The sequence below is a fragment of the Megalops cyprinoides genome, chromosome 18 (assembly GCF_013368585.1).
Source record: "Megalops cyprinoides isolate fMegCyp1 chromosome 18, fMegCyp1.pri, whole genome shotgun sequence".
Classification (NCBI taxonomy): Eukaryota; Metazoa; Chordata; class Actinopteri; order Elopiformes; family Megalopidae; genus Megalops; species Megalops cyprinoides.
In genome coordinates this window covers 3,385,197-3,412,442 of record NC_050600.1, presented here as the reverse complement: position 1 = coordinate 3,412,442, position 27,246 = coordinate 3,385,197, and the positions used below count along the sequence as shown (strand labels likewise).

The window sequence follows — 27,246 nt, the reverse complement described above, 5'->3', positions numbered from 1 at the left end:
TTACTGGGCGTGATTCAAAGGCCTTTTTTCTGGTCTCAGGGTTTGGCTGTGATGTATCAGACATAGTGCTGTCCTAAGGCATTCACAGCGCCTCACTACTGAGAGAGGCCGCTTTCCGTGTAAGCACTAAGAAATGCTGCAACAAATACACAGATTAATCAATAAGATAATAATGGATGATAAATAACAGGTAATAAAAAGTTTAATATGAAGATTAATGAAGCTCATTTTTTTATCAGATTTAATTAAATACATAAATCCTTTGTACCTGAAAACAGGAGAAAACAAGAGTGACCTCTGACCTTTTGTAATGGTCTGCCTTTTGTTTTGTTCTGCCTCCGTAAGAGTTGTTATGAATGTTCCTGTACATTTATTTAGAGACGCAAAACTGTGTGGAATGCTAGGAAATTGTACTTCTGTTCCTTTGGAATGCTGCTTGTTCTTTTACACCCACAGGTACAAAACCTTGACAGAAACACAAAGTGGGCCGTTATCTGTAATCCAAATGATTTTTTTATTAAACACTGAGGTGCCCCACCCTTGTATGGATGTCTCGCCGTGTTTTTTTTCTTCATGTCTTAACACCCGCTTAAGCAAGCTAGTGGAGTTTCACGTTTTCCTGATCTTCCCAACCTTGCTGCCATTACTGTGGAGTAGTAGGGGGCTCTCTTGCTAATAAAGACTGCCACACTCATGAGGTGCGTGAGGTGGAGAGCATTCAGTGCATTAATGTGGAGTGCCACCACTTCACACCATCTTCTACTGAAAACAGGAACACAGTAAAAAGGAAAGCACAGGAATTATGGTTACCACTGGTTACGGTTAAAGAGAAGCTGTTAAGCAAATTCTGCCTCAATTTACAGGCAAAAGGCATCCCAGGTGACCTTCACAAAGTACTTGAGATCCGGGATAAGCCAGTCTTGCCCTTTCCTTTCTACCCACCATTTCCTCTGTGGGCTCTGTGACAGTTGGACAGGGAAATCCAAGCACCCAGGATTTTTCTTTTTCATATACAGTATGATCGACAAATGATGCTATCAATCAGTGAGATTATCAACGTGTTGGATACCTTGAGATCCCTGTCTCCTGTCTATTTACTCCCTCTTCCGAGGTCCAAGGGCACCGGTCAGTTTAGTTGCTTTTAACAATAATGAAAATAATAAGCTAAAAAGACAATGCTAATATTGTAATATAAGCTATTCTTTTAAATGCCACATGCCCTATAATGCACAGCCCACAGGTCTAGCAGTATCTGGGACTGCCTGCCACTCTGGCGTTGCTGGAATTACTGTTGTATCAACCTTTTAAAATAAAAGTTCCAATACAAAAATTAAGACTTTTTAATATATTTATTTTTTAAGCATCTGGAATGCCCAGTGGTCTACCGCCATTCCCAGTGCTGGAATGCCTAATTGTGTCATAGAAGCCGCCTCACAGCTGCAACCCACACAGATAGTCTGGGAGGGTGAGATAAACACATGCTCTCCTCTGAAACACCTGATGTCACTCACCACTGCTATACACACTGCACTCCCCAGTCTCAAGTCTGTGCAGACATGAGTCGGAGGAGGACACATCATACACAGCTTTATGCAGGCAGCTTTATGCAGACGCCTGTCTCACCAGTGAGGGTTGTTAATGTGATAAGGAAAGCTCAGGCCCCTGGACGCCCAAACCCTCCCCAATGTCCTCGGTGGAACAAACCCAATTATATTCAGACTCTATGGACGCCCAGTCATCGTCGGCTAATGACATGACTGGGACCAAGCCCATGGAACAGGGCTAAGCCTTGCACTTGAACATCAAGCGCCTTCACAGACTGAGCCACTCGGGAGGCCCGACAATGTATTTTTGAGCAACACCGAAGCAAGTCAGTTCGCTTTGGATAATTTTTTTTCTTTTTCTTCAGGGTGTGTTCAGGGTGTGAGTTTGACTCTGAGGTAAATTGAAACTGAACATATGCAGGCAAGGCTCATAAAAAGGGGTCTGTGTGGGCCAGTTTCTGGCCACATTCAGCACCCCGGTTTAACATCAACACCGTTGAGTACATTTTGCATCATTGTTATGGAACTACTATATTCATCAGAAGGATTCTCATCTGCAGTAGTTGCATGAATTCAATGGCATTAATAAGCTAGAATGTGACCCCTTTGTCTAGTACTGTGATATGAATCAGCCTCATGTTCAGAGTGGTAGCGGTTCATCTTACAAAACCTGTTCACCCCTGATCTGTAAACTGAGGGTTCAATTACACAGGTAATTGTGTTTCAGTCACAAAGCAAAGAAACGTTAAAGGCCAGGTTCCACTCCTGAGGACTGCATGACCTCAAGTATGAAAAAAGTAAACTGTACTGCCATGTCACAGAAAATAGATTCTCACTGAAACTTTATGGATTGGAATCTGTATGTAACCTCGATTAAACACATTAACACATTCGTTCTTCCACAATCCAGGGGACGTTATTAACTCAAGACGTGATTAATTAGCTTCAACATCAAAATATTGATGGGAAATGCAAGAGGCATTTGAGAGCATTATCAGATGCTGAGCCTCTCCACTTAAATCGGCGTCATTAGCCCCCCGTTCTCCCCCATCAAAAGCACACTCAACGCCAGCTCTGGAGCAACCTTCTCCAGCTCCGATGTCAACGAAAGCGCTGGCAGAAAATCAAATGGAAGACAAGTGGATCTGAACAGCAGCCTGTGTTCGCCGCACCTGCTGCAGGCCTCTCTGCACACACAGTTCCGTCCAATCAGAGTTATCCCGGGGTGACACATAAGTCCATTACGTTTCCCGTGGCGATAGCATAACTCCCAAGTGCTTCTCGCTCCCTTTGCCAGCCGACGCCCCCCCCTGCAGGCTTCCTCTGCTGGGAAGGGGGGTGGGGGGGCGCTACAGTGCACCTCATGGAAAAACGTCCTCAGTGTGACGACGTTCTCAAAGTCACGCTCCGTTTTCAAATGCAGCAGCCCGCCCTCCCTGGAGACCGATGAGGCGTGCGAGCGTTTTTGCCGGGAGATTTCCAAAAAGGCTACTGCAAGCAGCTGCTGAATGAACACTCGCTCTCCGCAGTGTCATTACTTTTGACTGCTTTCTGAATGCTGCTTTTGAGAGCGCACCAGGTGGAGAACGATGGTGAAACACATGAAGCAGAACAGCAAACAGTACGCAGTGTAGGCATAAACAATATACGGAGTCTTTCCAAGACTGCCATCGGTTTGCATTACATACACATGACCATATTACTCATCTGGGGTGAGTAGCATATCATACTTTTAATATTATATTCATTAATACACCTGGATATAATCTAAATAAATTCAGGTTAATTGCCTACAGTAGAAGTAGGCCCAGCAGCACTGGCTATATATCGACATGGCAGCCACGCATAAGTCAGCGGCATTATGGGTTGTGGTGTAGCGGTAAAAAAAAAACGCTCAAGTCAAAAAACTCAAGTCAGTAGGGGAGTGGAAGTGGTGGTGGTGGGGTATTCTTAGGGACATTGGGGTGCATTTTTCAGAAAAGAAATAAACTGATATCTGTAACACCAACAACGCACACACATTTTTTTTTTTGCACACATTAAAGCTGACCTTACAGGTCATGGTGTATGCTGAAGGTCAGATCCATACTTTGGAACAAAAGCTTATTGGGCAGAGGTGATATCTTAAAGGTGTAATTAGGGGATTAAACTCTAATCCACCAATTAAACAATGTGAAAAAAAGTATAACCAGTGCTGATTTGCATTTATGTGGGACTGCAGCCCTGACAGCGAGGGTCAGTGAGATTCTCAGTTTACACTGCATAACCTGCTAGCAGACAGCCCTATCCTACGGCTGACATTTCCACAAATGATCTCCACACACAGCCACACATTGCTGATCCGGTGTAGGTTAACTACCTTCCTCGAGGGTGCAACTGCCATCCCCAACCCCCACCCCCCCACAATCTCCCAACACACACACACACACATACACAAATACCCTTAGGGCGATTCAGCCTGAAGCTCCTGTTACAAACCTTTCTCATATGCAGAAAGGTTGACTGAGACATGACCAAGCTAAGATATAAACTGTTCGCTCTCTGAAGAGGGAATACATTAATAAAATTGCTACCAAGTTTTGTCCTTAACTTTGCTTCGCCCTTAACTTTGACCAAAACAAACTGAGGAAAAGTTGCAACGAAGGGCACAGCAGTGAAACTGAGTGTCCCCCACCTGTGAGCAAATTACTTTGCATTGTTTTACCACACAACGGCGATCTGCCCTCTCGCCTTCACGCACGGTAAAGCTGATGACACATGGGGAAGAGATATTAGATCACAGATATTTCTCGAACCTGAGCCACTTGGCACAGTCCACGGCTCTGAGGGTAGCAGCTGGCCAATTCCCTCTCTCGGTGTTTGTACTGCCAAACACAATTCCAAGCTACTTTTGAATTTGAATAAAAACCCAGACCCGGGTTATTAATAAAAGCTGATGATAAAGGCTGAACTGAAGCTTAGTGATGGAAAATGTATTTCATCCATCACAATAAGAGGGAAAAAAAGAAAATACAGTAAGCCCTAGAACACCTAAATATAAAAATAACACTTGAGCAAGCTCATTACGCTAAGTAACACAGTGGGTGCCCTGCAGCACAAATGTGCATACAGAGCAGATGCAAATGTAGCATCACTGGTCACATGATCTGATATTTCCTTTAGGCTACTGTTACCATGACAATGACCGGTGGACTGACAGCCTGAGACGGGGACAGACGTGACCACGTTGCCCGTGTGAAAGGTTTCCGGTGGTCTGCGCCCTCTCTCTCCCTCTCTCTTCCTCTCACCTTATAAAGCTCCACCTGTCCATCAGTCATGGTGATGCCTCCTCTAGGAGACAGTCCCGCCTCCATGCTTTCACCCTCCTCACAGAGACAGCCCCGCCTCCACCCTTTCACCCTCCTCACAGAGACAGCCCCGCCTCCACCCTTTCACCCTCCTCACAGAGACAGCCCCGCCTCCACCCTTTCACCCTCCTCACAGAGACAGTCCCGCCTCCACCCTTTCACCCTCCTCACAGAGACAGCCCCGCCTCCACCCTTTCACCCTCCTCACACAGACAGCCCCGCCTCCACCCTTTCACCCTCCTCACAGAGACAGCCCCGCCTCCACCCTTTCACCCTCCTCACAGAGACTGCCCCGCCTCCACCCTTTCACCCTCCTCACAGAGACAGCCCCGCCTCCACCCTTTCACCCTCCTCACAGAGACAGCCCCGCCTCCACCCTTTCACCCTCCTCACAGAGACAGCCCCGCCTCCACCCTTTCACCCTCCTCAAAGTGGCAGTCTGTTCCTCAGAAAGGCAGCATTCTTCCTCACTGCCCTCTCACCCTCCAGCAGCTTCTCCTGCGGTGCAGAAGACATGATTTGCCCAGATCATCTCCCATTACAAGACAGGTGCTGATTGGCAGCAACCAGTCTGTCAAAACAGTCAATCTTGCGAATGTCTCCTGCCTTGGCACCCCCTATTACCTTAGCAAGCCTGGTAACAGCCCTTATTTCACTGTCTGTTGTTCATTAGCTCAGCAGACTCCTTTATACAGCATGACTTATATAGCACACAAATTTCCCATTATAAAGCCGGACAATACTTTATAAAGAAGTAATTCATGGTAAGTGCTGCGCTCGCGGGTGCAACATCAATACATTAAATGAGATTCTTTAATGAGCCTCTCTAAAACCCTGGGACTTCATTTTCTGTACTTCACAAATACTGAAAGAGGACATCTTCATCACACACATGAGCTCCAAAACAGATTGAGTCCTATTACACACAAGTTATGAGAGTCTCTGCGGAAGGCACTGAAACTTTGACCATGATTGTCAACTACTTTCTACAACAATCACACTTCAGAAAGCAGCAACAGCGTAAAAATAATAAAAAAAAACACACGTGCCTGAATTCCTATTTAAAAAAGGCTATTCAATTAACCCGCTTGCAAAGAAGCCTGAATTAGAAGATGACAGCTGCATTTTTGAGAAAGGTCATCCGAGGTCATTTTATTAATTTAGCGACAGAAACTATTACATCCAGCTCTTGAGGGAAGGTCTGACGGACAGATTTTTTTCTTTTTTAGAGAGCATTATCTCTTTTGGGAAAGGGGGGAGAGTGGTTTCATTTTAAATCCCCAAGTGCTCTTTCCCTGAGCAGCGCTAGATTCTGTTTCAGTTCTGTGCAGTGGACGAGAGGCTGAGGGCTCTGGGGAGCGTTTGACGGCTTCCGATTGGACTCCCACAGGGGCGCATGCAGGGGAGACGCTTTTGTTAAAGTAGAATAAGTGAAGGTCATAAAACCTGCAGGGACTTTGGTTCAGCCCCCCTCCCTCTCACATTCCAGGAGAATGGTTACAGAAGGCTTAGGTCTCTATTCAATGTACCCACAATGCACTGTGTCCTTAACTTTGAGTAACACATTTAAGCAAGAGTGGCTTTTTTTTTTCCCTTTCATTTTTATGTCTAGCACAACAGCACAAGGAGCTTTGGAACCTGCCTCTCATCATTAAATGAGGGTCATAACGCAGTATTTGCAATTCGCCGCTATATCTTTCATCAGCGTGAATCATTCAGGAAGAAAATAAAGGCGGAACGGGAATGATTACTTTTGGACGTGACGGCAGTCCAGCGTCAGCCAATGGGACGCTCTGCATACATAAAGCTCTCCTGCTTTGACGGCTGAGCGCGATGCAGGATGCTTCATTGTTGACGTACTCAACTTGGCTGCCACGGAAACAGTCCCCTTCCTACCTCCTTCCCGAGATCTGTATGTCTCTGAGGCAGGTTGTAACGCCCCACTCTAGGTTAAATTGACTTCCACTGGGCATATTCTGTCTGCCGCCCGAGAGTAGCCCAGTGAAGTCACCAATATTTTGTTAGCAGACAGTATTATAACTATATTTTGTTATCTTGTGCTAGTTGATAGGTAATTATTCCATCTAAATGCTCATTCTAACGAGTAATTAATATTGTTGTGCTTTCTTGGTCCCTCTGTACTGATTCATTCTGAACATGTTCTTTCACTAGGCTGAATCACACCTGCAGTGAATCGGGGAAGAGGAGAGCTTTGCTGCTGTGCGTGGCAGGTCACACCCTGATGAAGGCAGCCGCAGCAAAAACCCATCTGTAAGGTTTGCTTCTCTCCCCTCTCTTACAGGGACATACCAGATTAATGAAGGCATTTTCCAATTCAGCGTAATATAAATACAGACTGAGAGTGCACTGTTTTTTTTTTTTTTTCTTTCGCCGATAGAGATGCTGCAAAAGTCAAAGAGGTTCTGAGAAAGCCAGTCTCCTCCTCCTGCCTCTCAGGTGTGCGGAGACGTGTTAGGAGCTGGGCCTGCATGGATGTGCTGTCATGGACACAGATGTTAGATCCCGTGTCACCTCCAGCAGAGGAGCGGACACGATCGTCACGTCAACCTGTCACCAGACATTCTGCGATCCACATCAGCTGCTTCTATCTAAAACCTGTGATAAAAATGACAGGGAAGTTGAGATGGCAGACGTGGTTGGGACTTTCCCCAGTGCTTCAGCTGATTGCCTCTCCTTTGTGTACAACTTCGGTTCATTCTGTCGGGGGGGGTCATCTGTATGGAATATGGATTAATGCAACGCTGTTTTAATGCACCTAACGAGTACAACACTATCCGTTTCCATGGCAAAGTGACTCAGTGAAAGGTATTTTAGTTGCGTGTGCACATTAAAACTCCATACTTCTAGACAGGCGACTCCCAGGAGTCATTACCTTTTATGAATCCCTTCCATAATTACACTGTATGGTGGCTACAATATGTCCACAAATCCTCCCTCCCTGCCTACATCCCCCACTGTTGTCACAATTTACCTGTTCATGGGAGTAAAGATGCATACAATATATATGCCTGCAGACAATGGGTTTCAAATATATGCAAATGTATGCATCTACAGATCCTTGACTCGTCCGTTTCCATGCTGAGAATATGATTCTGTCCTTGGGTTATAGTTCTGAGCCATACCACCTGCCAAGCTAAAAATAAGGCACCGTTCCTGAATAATCTATGAATGCATGCAAGCACCTGTCTTCCTCAACACCTGGGTGAATGTCTGCATTGTTTTTTTTTTTTTTTTGTTAAATTTATTTATTTTTTTTTTTCTGATGGACCAACTGACGTTGGGAGAGTGTTCTTACGCTGCACTTAGCTGGAGGTTAAGATTAATTTGTTGTGACCCACCCTTTGGCCATAAAAATTGCCTCTGAGGATGTGATGCATTTGAATGGGTGGAAAAGAGCCAGGGGAATAATTGGACTGTGGGTCATATTTAGGGGTCAGATTAGCGTGTGAATATATGTATGATATGAACACCCACAGTCCTCTTGCAGTCACTGGCATGCCGGCAGGACGACCGGCGCATTCAGAAGCGCGGCTCATGAATGCGGAACACATCCTCCGAACGATGCAGATGCCAGCTTAGCGCAGCGACGCGTTGAGGTGAAATAAACATGGCAATATGGCATTAAATTGGGAATTTGGTTAATGCTGGACCCGGGTCCTTAGGGCTAATGGATATCTATATTTGGCTGGATTTCGTTAAGCCTACTGTTAATAATCGGCATCACGATCAAGAACAGCGTGCCTTGTGCTTAATTAGCTCATGGCTGCTTCCGCCTCCGTGTACATGAAGTTTTGGAGAACTAACCCCCCCCCCCCACCCCCCACCCCCATCTCTTGCAGCTAGAGGGTCTGAACAAAAGAGCCCACGACAGACCTAATTTGGTACCACACAATCATTTCCGATTTGTGCTTTCTTTAAAAAAAAAAAAAAAAGCCCTGTTCCCTCTGACAGCTCATCGGGTTTGAATGCTGACCCCACTTCCCCTAATCCGAGCCGATCCTGACCCCACATCACAAAGGCCTTATTGCAATCAAAACAGCTCACTTAAGTTGACCCACCTCCTGAATCCCCTTTCACGAGATCAGCGCTCATACATCGATCTTCTGTTTTGAATATGCCCCCATCAGTAAAGCTGGCTTGAGGGTTCAACTATTCTCCTGAAATTCTTTACAGTTTCCTATTAAACTGTGTCTGCCATAGCTCCCACACACGGTGTCCCTGTCTGCCATGATCACCACCAGTCAAACTGTACAAAACCCTGTTCAGAACATGTCCCCCCACCACCCCCCCACCCCCCAGTGACGGCTGGCTGTGTGCAAACAGCCGTAATGTGGCACACACACCCCCCACCCCCTCTGCCTGGCGGGAAGACAAGAGGGCTGAGCTGAAAGCATGGTGTATCTGTCCCAGGCACTGGTGAATAATGCAGGAGAGTGTCACTCAGCACCTTCCGGCTGCGGGGAGATCACCGCTGGGCTCCCCCCCCAATCTCTCTCCCTCTCCTCCCTTCTCTCTCTCTCTCTCTTTTGCTCTCTCTTCTCCCATCTATCTCTCTCTCTGTCCCCCCTCTCCCTTTCTCTCTCTCTCTCTCTCTCCCCCTCTCCCTCCCTTTCTCTCTCTCTCTCTGTCCCCCCCTCTCCCTTTCTCTCTCTCTCTCTCTCCCCCTCTCACTCCCTTTCTCTCTCTCTCTCTGTCCCCCCTCTCCCTTTCTCTCTCTCTCTCTCTCTCTCTCTCCTCTCTCCTCTCCTCCCTCACCGCACCGAGCCGATGCTACACACACAGGCAAACTGTCAGCTGACGGGAGAGCCAGGCCGCTCTCCCATCGCTGGCCCTCGGGTGCTGGGTGTGGACCGTGGGGCCATTAGCCCTGACAGGTGACTGACATGCAGCCCTGCTCCTGCCCAGTGGCCGATACCGCAGAGCCTCCGGACACAGCGAGAGCGCTAACGACAAAAATGTGCAGACTGCTCAGGTGAAAATGAACAGAGGCTGGCCACATGGCAGTGACAACTAAAATAAATTAATAATAACAACAATATCAATATCAGTCATTTGGATCACTTTGAGACCACATTCTCATATAATACTTCAATGGTGATATACATCTAACGGATCAATCAAAAGGAGATATGATACAAGTGTCATGGCAGGGGGAGAGCACCTGAGAGGAACTGACTGGCACATGTGTTGAAAGAGCAGCGTTCTCTGGTGTGACTGTTCGCAAACGACAGATGGCTACCCTTAATGGTTTTTAGCTGTCATTACCATTCTCAATGTGCTCTTCAGGAAAAAAAAAAAAAACAGCCAAGTGGAAATGTAATGAAAAGATGTGACCTGAAATGCTAAACTCTGACTGCTGATTGGCTGTTTCATGGGGTGAAGGTGAAGTGAGACGGGCGAGAGGCGGGGGCCGTGACTGCAGATAGCCAGACATTAGGCAATCTCTCCCCAGCTGTGACTGACAGGGATATTAGAGACTCTAATCACACAAATTCACTGCTTTCAGACACTTTGTTCCTACCTGGACCGGAGCAGAAAGAGGCGATTACTGCCAGTATACAGGCAAAGCTGAGGTACGGCATCCAGTCCACCTGGTTCTGGGGATGGAGAGCGGCAGGTGTGAGCCATCGTAATACACGCAGAAAATAAACCCAACGACAGGGCCCAAAAACAACCCACGAAGAAAGAGTCATGCCTTCTATTTCAAACGCCTTTAAATTTCCCACTCAGAAAAAGTTGGTCCGAACCAGGGAATTAATTTCTGAGGGGTCATGACCTCTGAATTCTGCTTTATTAGCTTAGCCCTCTCGCTTGCTCTTTCCCTCTCAGAGCAGAAGATAATACCTAAGGCAGCACAGCCATGTAAAATAATCTTACTGGATTCATTAGCATGGCTAAGCCTGGCTGAAGCTGGGAGACTGGACAGTTCTATTCAATAATGAAAAGTCAGTCAGTCAGTAAATACATGACTCTATAAATGAAAACCCCTGCAAAATGTGTTAGTGTCCTAAAACGAAGTCCTCCAATGTTGTTACGTGTGATTCTCTTTGAGCAGTGAAGTGAACAGAAACTTCCCAGCTCTGAAACCCCTTCCTATCTCTGGACTAAGGCTCTATTGTTTTCCACCACACCGTGCCACTGATTCTAATCTCCCTGATAAAACCCCTGTCCCTGACTGTCACACCTCCCGACCAGGACCCAGCCTCACAGACCTGGCCACAGGTGTCCCTCCCCGTGTCAGAGATGAACCCCCTCATTGGGGCTCTGATTTCACACCCAGCGGCTTAAAGCACCAGCTTAGCTCCTGAGAGGCCGCGGTGTATGTGTGTGTGTGTGTGTATGCGTGTGTGTGTGCGCGCGCTGTTTTTTTAAGCTCTGGTCTCGGCCTTTAATTCTTTAATCATCCTGCTGATTTAATGGGTTTGCTGTTCCTGGACAGGATGATGCATTACAACTCAAGACCACCATGCACCATGTTTAAAATATAATTATATTATGAATATATTAAGTAAACTTACTGCAGTGTATTTTGGGAATACATCTGGTGTGAATTTATACAGCTGAATAACTGATGAAACCAGTAAAGGCAGGGTAATTGGCTTGGGCCCCCTCCCTCAAGAAAAACGATAGCATCCGCACTAGTCATTCAGGCAGTGAGCCTGCCCCCCCTCCCCCGCAAAGTGTTGCAGTGAAGGATATCAGCAGACCTCCTTACGTCTTACCTGGAAATTGAGGAAAATGGTGAGCAGGCCAAACGAGACGGCCATGGCGGTGAAGCCGAAAATGAGCAGCGGCCTTCTTCCCACACGCTCGATTACCAGGCCCTGCGTGGGAGGGGAGGGGAAAGGGGGGAAGGGGAGGGGGAGGGAGAGAAAAAAAATTCCACTCAATTCCATTCCGTTTCATGCCCTTCCATTCCATTCTACTACGAAATAACATTCCATCGCATTCTACAAGAATGTTCCATCTTGGATTTGTGTCTCGCATGGTTGCAGTGTGGCCGAGGAGGTTATTTTCAAAAGAAGAGTGTACGGTATTGCCTTCTGCAAGCTTTGCCAGAGGAAGGGTCACACCTGCAGCAACTGAGTGCAAAGAATATCACGACCCAGTGACACACTGAATAAAGTTGCTTTGCGGACAGAGCTAAAGTGCCTGATATTATAGACCGAGAGTCTTTATTCGGTTGCTTCTTTGACACTCTCCTTTCATACGATGACTTCATAAGGAAAATGCTGATAAGCTACGCTGCCTGTCCAAGCCGTTTGATGCTAAATTTGAATCTGCTGGTAAGATTATTACAGCAAAAGCACAGTTTTTAGCATGCCTCTACAAATAATTTGCGCATGCATACAAAACGGATTAAATGCCATTAGAGAGATAGGCATTCAGAGCACAACGTCATTACTGACACTTACTGAAATGAGTAGATGCTGATCTGATATTGAGAGACAATGTGCTTGATGCACAAAGACTCATCAGTGTAACTGAGTCAGCTTGTGCTAGCTTCAGTCATTAACTACATGCAGGTATCCTTCTACTAAAGCAATGGTTTAACACGGTGATTCAGCAGACAGACACGACTACCACACATTTCTGTGCTATTTACATCTTTTTCAATGAGTGTAGATCATAGTATGATCAACTGTCAATCAACTGACAAATAACTGACAATCAACTGACAATCACTTGATAATCAAATGATAATCAGCTGATAGCATTTATCTTTCTTCTCTGCACTTCAGAATGCTATATTTCTGAGACGCAGCACTTGGTTTTACCATGAGTATGGCCCTTTAAATAAGGCTTTTGACCTGGATTAATATTACATGTTTGAAATTGACACTGGAAGGAAGAAACAGGCCGTTATGTTTGCCCTTTGGCCCGGCCACTATACTTCCTTTAATACTGACACTGCTGCATCTCTCATTCTCTCACTGAGCGTGACCTATGCCCTACGACCTGTGACCTGCAGGCTGCCACTTCCAGTCCCGGGAGGGAGTAATCGTCGACCCTAAAAATTGCATTTAACCCAGACTGCTTCATTAAACATCCAACTGTTTAAATCTGAGCTACTGAATCTTACGGCTCCCTTGATGAGGCCCTCTGTTGAACTGATAAGTAATGCATTAAGGGCCACCATTTCACTGCCAGAGAGAGAGAGAGAGAATCACCCAAGTGAGAAAGAGAACACCTGGCACCAAGGTGATCAGCGCAGCGTCCCCCCGGACCTTACCCAAGCTCCACTGCGTAGCTATGTGCAGCTATGTACAGCTACAGCCACCTGTCACCACAAGGAACTGCATAAATCTGAAGAAAGGGGACTGAGGGGAGAAGAGTGCAAAAAGCCTCTGTGATTACACGTGTGACAGAAAGATCCTCTGAGGACGCGTGCACCTCTACCTGGGACCGCCCTTTAAAAAGGTGGGATGCGAGAGTTTTCTGGGCCACAGCCGCACCCCCTGCTGTTTGACGTTACTCCACTGTCTCTCTTTCCTCGGGAGAGAATGTGCACCAGAGGAAACGTGTCAGAGCTGCTCTGCGCATGAGAACGTCTGCAGCTCAGCGCTGTGTGTGTGTCTGTGTGTGCATGTATGGGTCCATGGTGTGCGTGTGTGTGCTTGCTAGACTGAACAGTAGCTCCAGGAATGGCCCCAGATCCCAGCCCATCTGGCTCCATAATGTCCACACTTCACACATCGCGTCCCAGTGGAGAGAAGCCCCCAGCACCGGCCATGCTGGCCTCTGAGTGTGTGCAGTGGCTCTGCACACATCCATCAGTGACGAGCACCAGAGGGGTGGCAGAGGGAGCTGGACACTGAGAGGACAGCACAGGATTCTGGGATATGGCTCTTTCAATGCCCAACACATGCTCGCTCCCGTTTTGTGTCTTGACAATCCTGACGAACGGAATGATTACACACCCATACATCTACAATTCTGTAGTTTTATAAATAAATAAATAAATAAAATGAGTGGATGCATTTCCAGTATATGGGCGTAAATTTAGCGGAGAATATTCTTGTAAAATCCAAAAATAGAACTAGACTAGCAAACTCAAATTGTTTCAGCTCAGCCATTCAGCGCTTTGTGACTAATTTAGAGTAATGAACATGGCAATTGAACAATGCCACGCTCAATGAAAATTTTCACATGAAAAGCCGTGGCAGGTAGATTGAATGTCCCCCAAGGTGCTACGCTCCCCGCCTCTGAAACACCAGTCAGTCATTCAAGATGGAGGCTGCGCAATGGGGGGGGGGGGGGGGGGGGGGATTAAAAATAACCACCTTCCATTCAAATCCGTTCCGCCTCATTCAGGGGTCAGTTATTATTAACGCTCTGGAACTACATCCCTGGGATGTTTTTCCCTCCCTCTTTTTCCCTCACTGCATGTCTGAGTGATGCTAGCCCTCATGTGATGTGTCATACCGTGCTCAGATGACATCATCAGAGTGACACACCACCCATAAGGTGCTCCACGGCAACGGCAGCACACAACAAAAAGGGCAACGACACATCTCAGGAAATGATTCGGAGAGGAGTCGAGACAGAGCGCGGCTTTCTGGGAGTGAAGACGCTGGTTAATAACGCATTGACATGACTAGAACGCCACGCCACCCATGCCACAAACATATTGGCTTATCAGCCGTCATCATGACAACACAACCCAGGGTCAACAGTGTTGACAGGACACTGTTATGTAACTAGGAAGACACCCAGATGACACTGTCCCCACTCAATTCAATTTAAATCAATAAAGTGAGGGTCATCTGACAATTTACGGGAGTGTTGAAGAGAGGATTGTATTGATTGCAAGAGCACCGAAAAAACTTTCACTTAAAAGAGAAGTTTGAGTACAGCCATAGTCATTAAGGATATTATTGTCCAAAACACAGGATTTTCAATTTCAGAAATCTCTTCCCAGACACTAGACCTACATTACACTTCTTATTAAAAAGGGCTGTAACAGAATGCATCAAAATGCACCATTTCTTCTGTTGACAAGAGGAACTCAAGCCAGACTGCATCGCCTCTGAAACCAAAGGGGAGAGGAGACGCAGTCAGTACAGAGTGCAGACTGTGCGGGAAGTCACTCACAAAGTAAACGCTGTAAGGACCGTCACTGAAAGGGGGTGAGGGTAAAGGACAGGCACTCTCAGAGCACAAACAATATGGGCAGTCACTCAAAAGAGTACGGACAGTAACTCAAAGTTTGGGAGTAAGGAGCAGTCATTCTGAAAGCAGAAACAATAAGGGTGGTCACTCAAAGGTGCTCGGGTAAGGACAGCAATCTGTACAGCATGAAAAGAAAGAGCAGTCACTCACAGCATGAATGCAGTAAGGACAGTCACTCAAAGAGGTTGGGGAGTAAGGAGCAGTTATTCACGAGCCATAAACGGTAAGGGCAGTCATCCACAGTGTGAGAAGAGCGAGGACAGGCACTCTCCGAGCAAAGATAGCCTTTACACTCTTTAATTTTGCCCAAAACATATTATGTGCAGGGGGCATTTCCGCCCCCTGCCCTCTGTACCAGGCCTGCCACTGTCCGCGCGCGAGGATGGCGGGTTTTCTCGGTGACCGCGGTCCACCGATCTCCTCCTCTCGGATTAACGGTGAGCGCTGGGCGCTAGGGCCTTGGAGGCCAAGTTATAAATAAACACCATTGAAGACAGTGCAGACACACTCCCTGCAAGTCCAATTAAAAGCAAAACGCCAGCGGGGGATCCATCAGACCCTGCACATCAAAGCAGTGATGTGGAAGGGCGCATGTAGCGTGCAAAGACAAATATTATCACTTAAAATCAGATGAAAACGGACTCTGTGCACCGTTTCAGTGCTCCCTCTACTTACTTGAGTGCCTCAAGTAAATCAATTATTATTTTTTTTTGTATCCCCCCCCAACAACAACCAAACCCTCTTCTTACAGCTTTTTTTTGGGGGGGGGGGGGGCTTTCTTTTTCTGAATCAATAAAGCCTGACTGCTCCATAATGAAAAATATAAAACCCGAAACAAAACAATGCTCTGATGGAAGATTAAAGCGTTGAATTAAACTAGGCGCGCTGACACGTTACGACGCGTGGCACTTCACCGACAGACTCAGATGAAAGGCTCATATTTTATTTTTCTGTGAGCAGAACAAGTCCTGCTGTCACCCTTTTTTTTTCCCCCAAAAATTCTGTTTATGCAGAATCCATACCAGCGTGCCCACCACAATGAAATCCCTACGCAGTTACAAACAACAACTCTAATACAGTGGCTGGAAAAGAAAAGAAAAGAAAAAAAAAACACTCACAGACTTGATATCAGGTTGCCGTTGGTTAATGGATAGCATTCTTGAGTAATTTCAGTCAAATATATAGACATATACAAACACCATTATACTGTTGCTTGCAGAGTACAGTGGAACCATCCAGTCATGCGCTGCAGTGGTTAAAGAGCTTGGCTTGTAACCAGAAGGTTGTTGGGTTAAGTCTCAGGTGATGTCAGCACGATTACAGCCTTGAGAGAATTATTCAGGCAATTGTCTATTTGTCTAAATGGATAGCATGCAAAATGTAATGTGTATTAATTGTTGAATACACATTACATTAATTGGACGAAGGCATCTACTAAATAAACAGTGAAGTAATCATATCCTGGAAACCACTGCATTACCTCTGAGAACAGCAGAAGCATTAGACAACCAAACTGTTTGGCAGTCCCTCCACATAAAGCTCTTGGCCAGAGACAGAGGAACGCATTTTAAACAGGGACTAGATTTGCATTTCAGAAGAAACAAACAGACAATACACACATATAATCTCTCTATATAGAGTGAAGTCTAATGTCATACGGTAAATTAGTTAAAATGGTTTAGAAAGATTTCAGACACATGCCAAAGATACATCACTTCTTAGTGAACGGAAAGAGCATGTCTGCAGCAAGTTTCTTTCTTACTTGCATTATAAAACAGTGTGCACTTGGATTGTCACTTTTGCCTCATCGTGTGTATTAAACATTTTAACACACATATACATATTTAACCCAAGGTACGCTTCAAGGAACTGACTGTGTGCGTTTTAATGTGCTTATAATGTACTTCTCCTAGACTCCTACCCACTGGTTTGAGCAGACTCCTAAAGCATGTGACAGTTGGAGCTGGTTTTTGGGATCCCCTCTCTCGAGTCCCTTAGTCCCCCTACATAACGTTTCCTCTGTTCTGTTCAGGCATAAGCACATTAGCCCCAAAATAATAAACGGCAACAGAAGCCCAGAAAACATCTTCATAATCTCAGTCCCGGAATCGTGATGTTACGCGTAAATTATTCAGTACGCGTCGTTTGCTCGAGCGGCGTTCTCCCCTCAGCGAATCCGCTGCGCAATTAATTTTAATTTCAATAAGCATGCAGAGGCGTCTTTTCGTCAGCTCAGACTTTGGCTATCTGATATAGTGCTTTCACTCCAAGCCACTAGCTTCAGGCAATCACAGTCTGCATTTTATAAAATGCTTTTGCATTAATGGAGAGAATAATATCATATTCGCCCCAAACTGTGTACACAGCTGGACTTGTCTACTGGTATGTCTTACAGTGTACCTCACCTGCCTCTTATGCCTAATACCTCATACCTTTAACTCATGCTTATTATACTCTGTGCTCTAGTCTGATAACTCATATTCCACTTTTCCCTTATGCTCTTTACCTCTTTGGCTATTTGACACATTTATATTCAATTATGAAAAAGGCAATAAATGGCATTATTTTGTAAACACAAAAGCCATTAAAGTTTCAATAGCACACATGGTATAGAATATGGTTTCTTATGAAATTCGTATTTTTCAATTTTATGTTTTTGGTTTGAATGTTAATTTCTCTTTTTTCCATTAAAAGCACTTCTGCCTACATTTTATTTTCATTCTCATATCTTCAAAGCCTCATATTTCTAAAGAAGCTAATAATATATAAATACATATCTTATGAACATGCATATAAGAAACACCATTAGCATCAACTAGCATTCATAAACATGATCTCACAAGTTAAGAAAATAATATACACAAAAAGTATAATTTATCATCATAAAACATGATTCAATAGACACTTTACTTCTAACACAGAAATGAAATTGTTCATAATTCCCCATCAGGTTCTCACATTCTGTAGTGTCTGTGTAGCAATGGAGCTGATTTTAAAGTGTTTTGATCACTCGCTTTCAGCGACAAACTCACGATGCTTTCATTGGCATAATTTTGCTCTGTCACCAAAATAAAGTAGCAGTGAATGTCCCACTTGTTCGCTCTCTTTGTAAAGTAATGCTTGTGTGTTCCTCAACACATGGAGAATTTTGGAACATTTCATGTTTGGAGAGTTGGCTGTCTGACAGTTCCTGCTCTTTGGTTGGATTTATCAGCAAATATGAGGATTGGGTAAATAAAGATTTGCTTCTTGCTTTTGTTTTTTTTTTTGTTTTTTTTTTTTGCAACTGCAAAAAGAAACATGAAATTTTCAGCACTCAGATAACAACTTTTCAATTTTACAGAACCTTTTTAGAGGTAAAGCTATTTGGGTTTGCAAAATCTATCCTTGCAGCAGTGGTAAACTAGTGATTGAAATCATAGAGTTTAAAATGTAAAAATTTTGATGGCATACCTTAGCATGGCCATGTTATAAAAGGTAAATATGAAGGTGGTGGTAATGTTACAACGGAGTTGTGTCGGAAAGATGTGGGGATGTTGCTATGCAACAGTGTCGCAACATGGCTGTACAACATTGTGTCACTACGTTGTAACAATCTCACTTTCACCTTCATTTTCACCTTGTCACAATAGCTCACCTCATCTCACTGCTGGTTGTGACACTGCGCACTTAGCCCGGTGCTCATGTAAGTGCACTCTTGAACGCAACTAGGGTGGGCCAGGCGGACCACTGGTACTTAACCCAGATAGCCTCTGCAAGCACTCAGCTGTATAAATGGATAATGTGTGTAAAGGGTAAGACATGCTATCGCCCTACATAAGAGCGTCTGAAAAGCCAATGTAATGTGTAGCAAAAGGAGGCCATTTGAATGAGCGTTGTTATTTATTCATTTAAAACTGCCACCCCATAGACGGTGAGTGACTGAGCAGATGTACGCTGCTAATGTAATGAATTCGGAGATTGATGCCAATGTTGACTGCTGTTTTAACTTTTGCAGCGATCCATGTCTATTTCTACAGTTCTGCCCTGGCTCCACTGCCGAACATGGTTCAGGCCCTGTTCCCGGAGCGGAGATACACGTTTGCTGTCTTGTTATCTTTGGCAAAAGGACACACTGAAAGGAATTAGAGAATTTCAAAGCTAATTTCCCATAGTTACATACTCAACGAGCAGCCTCCATCAGTCAAACCGATAAACCACCTGGCCACTTTGGAAGACAAACAAAACGAAACGACCTTGAATAAACATCAATTTCCCTCACGTCAATAAGAGTATTCTCATGGGAGCTTGGTGGTGGGGGGGGGGGGGGGGGGGGGGGGTTAACGGTGGAATGTCAGGGAAATTTAGCGCCTGTGTTTCTGGTAATGATGGAAAAGCTACAGCGTGCCCTGTGGTACTGTGGAAGTGGGAATGAAAAAGCCCACAGGAGCAGTGATCGGTGCCAGAGTTGTGCACAGAGACGGCGCGTGTGGAGCAGGCTTGTTTGGAGAAATTAACGCCGATAGCCCTGAGGCCAAGCAGGGAAGCCTCCGCTGGGGATGATCAGCACATGGAAGAGTAATCAGCGCACGTCTGAGGGGGGAACGGGGGGTGGGGACGAGGGGGTCTGATTGGGGGGCCTGTCGCCTCGTCTGTGCCAACCTCCTGGGAGCAGCAGCACGGCCAGCAGGCACGTGGCCAGACTAATCCACCCACACCCCACCTCTCTCTGCAGGACTGCAGTGCTGCGGGGGGGGGGGGCAAGGTGACCTCGACATGTCCCATCCTGAAGAGCGAGCAGACAGACGATGGACCATCGGGGTGTCTTACGAGGTGAGCCAAAAAAAGAACAAAAAAATAAGCACTCAATATGACTCTTCTAGAACTGAGGCCAGCTGAGCATACATGGCAGTCCATTATGAACCGGACATCCGAGGAGAAGGTTTCCGTGTTCCCCTTCAATCATTCACTGCACCGTTTTCTTTTTTTCTCCTTCCAGCTTTACTTCCTCTCCTTCTAAACACACTCCTCCCCCCTCCCCCTTTCGCAATTGTTCGTCCGGCACGCTGGGTAACTCATCCGCCCAGTTCTCTGTCCGCCACGCCTGTGTGAGAAGAATCGCAAGCTGTTTTAGCGGCAGCGAGACGTGGCCGCCACACTGACTCCACAGAGACGGGCTGAGATGTCACAGACACAGCTCTGATGAGCACAGTTTAACAGACACAGCTATATAAGGCCCAACTGCAATGCGCACAGCTCTAAAGAGCACAACCAACATGGAAACAGCTGTAATTGGCACAGCCATGAAGGACACAGCTGATTGGCACACCCACAGTGGGCACAGCTCTGATTGGCATAGCTATGATGGGCACAGCTGTAATTGGCACAGCTATGATGGGCACAGCTCTAATTGGCACAGCTATGGTCGGCACAGCTGTAATGAGCACAGCTCTGATTGGCACACCTGTAAAGAGCACAGCTCTAATTGGCAGAGCTATGATGGGCACAGCTCTAATCGGCACAGCTATGATGGGCACAGCTCTAATTGGCAGAGCTATGATGGGCACAGCTCTAATCGGCACAGCTATGATGGGCACAGCTCTAATTGGCATAACTATGATGGGCACAGCTCTAATTGGCACAGCTATGATGGGCACAGATGTAATGAGCACGGTTCCCTGCAATGGGGCGAGGAGGGTACGGCTATGGCGGTCCTCTCTCTGCTCATGTCTCCCATGGCCTAACCTGGCACTGCTGTCTTTCACATACAGTGGGGAGGCCGAGCTTATTACAGAGGCACAGGTAGGATGGTGCTGTGATGGTCCCTTCAGGGCTGTACTGTACCCTGACCAGCACGAGCAGGACAGCTCTGACACCACGGCCACAACCCCAGGTGATGCAGCCCTTTTTGAAGTGTGAGAACCCGGCAGTCAGCGGTCTCTCGTGACATTATAAAGATAAAGAAGATCAAAGATTAACTTCACACGCCACTGATGTGTGGAGAGGCGCTGTTCTCGCCCGTAACTGGGTCATTTGAGCAAATTAACAGAAGAAAAAAAGAAAAAAAAAAAAAGGAAACCTCACACAAGGTGAACTAGCATCTGTGATTTCCACTATTATCCCCAGCTACTGATTATTAGAGCAATTTAGGTCAAATGTTTCTTAAAGGTCCAGCTACAGGGCCTCATCTATGTATTCAGCAGTGGGATATAACCTTCTGCCTTGAGTACAGAGAACCCCAATGACATTCTGATGTTTACTCAATAACAGTTCAATAACAGTTGGTAAATGCAAAGCCATGCATTATGCATTTAAAAAGCTTGAGTATAATCAAACATAATCACTGTCAGAACTGTCATGCCTGTGCATGAATGTATTACCCTAATGGTTTTCACTGAAATGCAGGGAATATACTAATGATAGGAGTGATACAGTAGGTCAGTGGTGCTAAATACATTTTCAGCATCAACCCCCAAGTCTAAGCATTATATACCCCTCTCAGTACTAATTCTGCCATTTTTATTTTATTTTACTCAAGTTAAAATAATAAAAAAATGAACCAGGTTGATTACTTGCATTATATTTTTGCTTTAATTGCAGATCTACAAAGTTAGCAGGCAAATGTAAGCAGCCAACATTAGTCCAGACGATGAGTTTAATGTGTGAATGAACAAATACTGAGTCAACTGTGATATCAGGGCGTTGGAAGGATGGAATTGATTTCAGGGTATGGCACTGTGCTTTTTGATTGAGAAGCTAATTTGAGGATATGGCTGTACTTTTCAACAGATGTCTTTAGAATGTGCATTTTATTAGTGCCAGCTGCAAATGAACATAAACAACGCATATAATTATTACTTGATAAACCGAGGCTGAACTGACATATGGCAGTTCTTTTTTTTTTCTGAAAAGATAATGGGGGGGGGGGTGTAGGTTCTGCCACTATATCAATAAGAATGGAACAATAACATTACATTTACACTGTTGGTGATTAAGCCTGACAAATGAAAAGCCTTGTGATATATACATGTACATTTTAGTACCTATCTGGGTGATGCACGACAACCATTTTGTAGCTGAATGAATGAATTAGACACTTGGAGAGATAAATGGCCATATTGATACCGGGCCTTTGGCCAGGACCTTGCAAACACCTTTATTCAGGGTGCCACATGCCACAGGGTGCACATTAAATCAGAACCTTAGTCTAACATCTCACCAGAGACAGCACCTCCTAGAGCACAGTGGCCCTATCATCACACCGAGGTATTGAATATTACTTGGTCCACAGGACCCCTACTGATACATCCTCACTTTTACTAGAATCTCCCCGCTTTTCCGTGGAGGCCTCCTCTTCCAAGTACTAACGAGGTCTAGCCCTTACTTGGCTTCTACCATTTGGGATGATGCAGCTAACACAATGACAGGTTTTATCTGAAAGACCACATCAGGGGGTGTTAGTCCACTTACACGTCGGCTCCAGTGAGGCAGGGGGACCTGCTCCTCAGAGCACCTCTAGGGAGGGTTACATCCCAGAGCTTGCCCTGACGAAGATGCACCTACTGTTCTCCTAAAATAAATCACCCTCAGAAGCGGGCTTTGTGTGGAAGTTTGGTTATTTCCGTTACACTTATCTCTGTCCTGCACCTGGTTGCCGGTTCGATCCCCGCTGGGACACTGCTGCTGTACCCTTGGGAAAGGTACTTAACCCACAATTGCCTCTGTAAATATCCGGCTGTATAAATGGATGACATTGTAAAGAACTGTAACCTATGTAAGTCACTTTGGATAAAAGCGTCTGCTAAATGAATAAATGTAAATGTAAATGTCACGTTATAGGTATAAAGGAAACTAAGAGGGACAGAGAGGTGACTCCGTGGGAGACGTGCTGTTGCAGTCCATCGGTCTTTCCTGTATTCACCACTATCATAAAATGAGTCTGTGTGAATCAGGTCTGGCTTTCCTTTAAGTCTAACCCCACGATGGGGGGACAAAAAAAGAAAAGAAACCCTGGATTTGTGAACCCATGGCATCCCACCCCAATATGAGAAATCCCTGGATGGGTTCCAACCTAATTTAGCTAATACCGCCACACGCGTAGTATTGAATTCGCTGCTGACGGGGTCCCCGCCGAAGTGAAAGGATTGTAAGGGTGATTTATCATTCCTCAATTACACCCTGGAAGGTTTGTGCTGCTCAGTTTACCGGGAGGAAGAATGGATTACTGTGGCCGGCAGTGACAGCGCAAAGCCTGGTTTAATGAAAATATCAGCAGGGCTTGATACCGCTCAACAAACCCGTCAGACGCTGCCACAGCCCCTACACCCAGAGCACACTCAGTTTAAATGCAAGAGCTCGCAGCGTTTCGCAGCAATGAGAGAAACCCCTCCACTTTTGCTCGGCCACGTGACCCTGACAAATCAGTTTATCCCTTTTACCTTATCGGTAGCCTGTGTAAGCATGGACAGGAAATGGTATAATCTTTTATTTGGTTAACTCTTCACCAGACCTCTGTGGAGCACCCCTGCTATGTCCACAATGGTAGGTCCCCAAGTTGTGCATTTGAAAGCCTCTGCTATAGTCTGTTTTGCCCTGGTTCGTGAGCTTCCCAATAGCCTTTGTTTTTTCACGCTCTGCTGAGACACACCTGCATTACTGGGGTCACACTTTCTTAAGCTCAATACACAATGCTCAAAATATTAAATGACTTCCCCCATTATGGATAGCTTCTGTTCTCATAAGAGTACAGTGAATATAATTGCTTATGGCACAAAGTTCTGAACGGTGAGTAATGCATTTTAGCAAGTGTTACATTTTCCTGTTTTTCCACAGTATGTTTCATTAACTTCAGACATCAAAAACTCATGCTGCTGTGAAAGAACAGAAAAGGTGTACTTGTTCATTCAAAGAACAGAAGTCCCCCAGAGTTTAAGTTTCTAAATATATTGTTCTACATGTACAGTATAGTTGTAATTGTATTACAAACACATAATGAATCATGCCTTTGTTGGATTGGTCTGTATTAATAACCTAAATAAGAATATCCTGATAAATAGTGTGTATTTTTGTTGAGTGCTTGGGATCCCTGCACATGTTTAATTTAATTGCATGTTGCAGTGCTTTTCAGCATGTCCTCTGACAGGGACCTGTGTATCAAAGTGTATGCGCTGTTATTAAAAATTATACATGTCAATAAATTTGCATTAGTCATTTAACTTTCCTGGAATGACTACGGATATCACCTATGAATTTTATGCAGCATATTTTTACAATAATATAATATATGGTGGTGGGGGGGAGGTAGTGTACCATAGTGGTTAAGAAGCAGGACTTTGATTCCCTACAGGGGCACTGCTGCTGTACCCTTGGGAATGGTACTTAACTCACAATTGCCTCAGTAAATATACAGCTGTATTAATGGATAACATTGCAAAAACCTGTAACTGATGTAAGTCGCTCCGGATGAGAGCATCTTCTAAATGCCAATAATGTAATGTAATGCAATGTAATGCAATGTAATGGGTTTGTACTCACCGAGCAAATGGCCGCCAGGGTCTCCACTCCGCCCGTGCTTAAAGTGACGTAAGGGACTGAGCTCTGGTGAAAGCCTGCCTCCGTCAGGATCCCATTGGTGTAGTACCAGATCTGTCAGGACAACCGATAACAATCATCAGCCACTCCCATCCACTGAAACACATATACATCTTTCTGCTTTGCAAAAAACGCACCAGTGCCCCAGGAACAAAAACAAACGCAAAAAGTATTGTGCTGTGGGCTGCAAAGTGAGGCAATAGTGATGGAAAAATGAACTCGGACTGCTAGCAATATACTTATTTGTATAATTTATGGCAAATAAAGTAGCCACAAGTGAAACTTGTGAGCACAGCTATAATGACACATGATGATTACAGCTATATAGCTGATGATAAATTAGTACATTTTTCATATTTAGGTGATGTCATAGGCCTACTTTATCTTTAATATTGGATGTTCACCTGATGAACACAGATGAACCTTTTTTACGGCAAAACAACATTTAAAAAAAAGGGGAAAAGCAGGATAACAGCCTTTGCATCTCTTTCCAAGCATCCGGTAGCCCTTACATGTCGCTATCTAATGGTTTTCACCCACTGATTTTCTGGGCTAGGAATGTCAGGTGGCAGATGTTAATACAACAGTGTAAAACCTGTAAGTCTGATGATGCTCAGAGCTGTAGCCTATGCTGCATAAGCATATGATGTTCAATGCTGCTGCAGCAATATACAAACATAAATACAGGGTAGCAACACCACTGCTCCAAAATTCACCTAATACACCTAATCCAAAATTCAGCAAATTTGCCTTTCCAATCCCTGTTAAGTTACTTTACAACAGACACCATAAGCACTCCAAAAAATCTGGTATTTTGCTTAAAATAATGTAAATCTTAACATTTATGACTTTTCTGCACAGATTGTGCATGCCAATAAAGTGTGGGTGAATACAATTTCTGTACTTCTATTAACCTTTCATGTTACTAATTACCAGACTTGTAAGGGAAATGTCAGAACCTTTCAGCACAGCACTAAATCAGGCTTTAACTTGCACACCGGCGTGGTGCTAAACGCACGCTCAACACTTATCGCTTATCCCCACACACGTCGTTCCCGCTTTTTAAAACCCCAGCCCCTGGCAGATGCAAACCGCCCCTGCTAGTTTCCAGCTCCTCCCAACAAGAATCATAAATAAAGGTCACTAACTCAGTAATGCGCTAGAACACTTTTAAATGACAATCGGGGAATGGTATTACGGTGGATTAAGGCGCTGTTTTCGGGGGGGGGGAAGCTGGCCAGCATTTCAATCGCTCTGTTGAATATCCTTTCATTAGAATCCCAAGGTGAAGAGCTGGGGCTTAAGGCCTTTATCAGCCGACGGCCGCCACGCTCCTGACATTTCCCTTCCGCAGGTTGGGCGACTCCATCAACTGGATTAATTACCATGTTAAAAATATTCATGCGGCTGTAAAACTTCCGACTTCTGCAAAGACACCATTTATTATTTATTTTCACAACTACTTTTGGATGAGATTTTTGGCAGCCATTCATGTCTGGGACTTCCTCACAAATCTTACCTCTGAATCAACCGGGGAATAAGAGAGAAAAGCCCACAGGGCTGAACATTTGCCCCTCTACAAGTGGTGACGGAAGTAGCTGTAACTGCGATGCAGACAGTAGGTTTAGAAGAAGAAGCACTGGCACTCACTACAGTAACAGCAGCACTGGTCCAGTATGCATTACGCACCATCGCAAAGTCCATATGCACTCTAATCATTACCTCCACTTAGCACCTGAGGACAGTGTGGGGTCTTAATGGCAGCGAACAGCAAATATGCATCGTGGAAGACGTGGCTTCACAGTTCCCACAACAGCTGTAATGACCTCAGAGCAATTCTTTGCCGCTGGTCTGGTACGAGCTGTGCCCTTTTAACAGGACCTCCAACGTCCTCCAAGGTTAACGGGCTGGAAAGAGTGCCGATTTAGGCCAATTACACCGCGAAGGTCGATTAGCGGCTCTCCAAGGTCGCTCGCGACCGTGGCAGGGCTGGTCGCAAAGCAGATGGCCCTGCAGTCAGGCCCGACCAGGGGGGTGGGTGAATGCTACCCGGGGTCAGGCCGGCCGCCGGCTTTCCGCTGACCCCGTCTCGCCGAGGTTTCACTCTGGCTAGAGAGAACGCTCTGTGCTAAATGATCATTTTTTTTCCACATTCACAAACGCTCACAGACATCAAAGCTGGAGAATAACAAGACACATTGGCTCCCAAAATAATAAAAAAAAAACATGAGAAATGAAAAATGATTTTCATTTCAGTTGCTGATTAATAAAGTGACTTCAAAAAGTCCGCTTCCTGATTTTTCACGGGATCGTTCCTCCCACCCCTCTCTCTAATAAGCGGGGAAATATCCATATCACATAACGAGACGGGGGCATTGTCAAAACCCGGGGACTGCCTGCCACATTAGAAAACTTTCATGAATATTTGATCTACTTAAAATACCAAACAGAATTGCTTTCCTCTTATTGTCAGTGAATGAGGATTAAACCTGTGATTACCAGGGGTTTGCTCTTTAACAGTTGGCAGGCCAACCCAGCAACTGTCACTACATTTAATAAATCACCATTTCAAACATTTCACGCATGCCAGC

General features: G+C 45.3%; 1 protein-coding gene across 3 annotated transcripts in view; it reads right to left on the bottom strand.

Moving 5' to 3' along the window:
- slc2a9l2 (solute carrier family 2 member 9, like 2) overlaps positions 1-27,246 on the bottom strand; it is a 141,224-nt gene that overhangs the window by 41,960 nt on the left and 72,018 nt on the right. For all 3 annotated transcript variants that reach the window (XM_036551263.1, XM_036551262.1, XM_036551264.1), the window contains exons 9-11: positions 24,599-24,709; positions 11,635-11,736; positions 10,434-10,509 (exon numbers count right to left, since the gene is read on the bottom strand). In XM_036551263.1, coding sequence (XP_036407156.1) covers positions 10,434-10,509; positions 11,635-11,736; positions 24,599-24,709 — 289 coding nt within the window. The remainder of the gene's footprint in view (positions 1-10,433; positions 10,510-11,634; positions 11,737-24,598; positions 24,710-27,246) is intronic.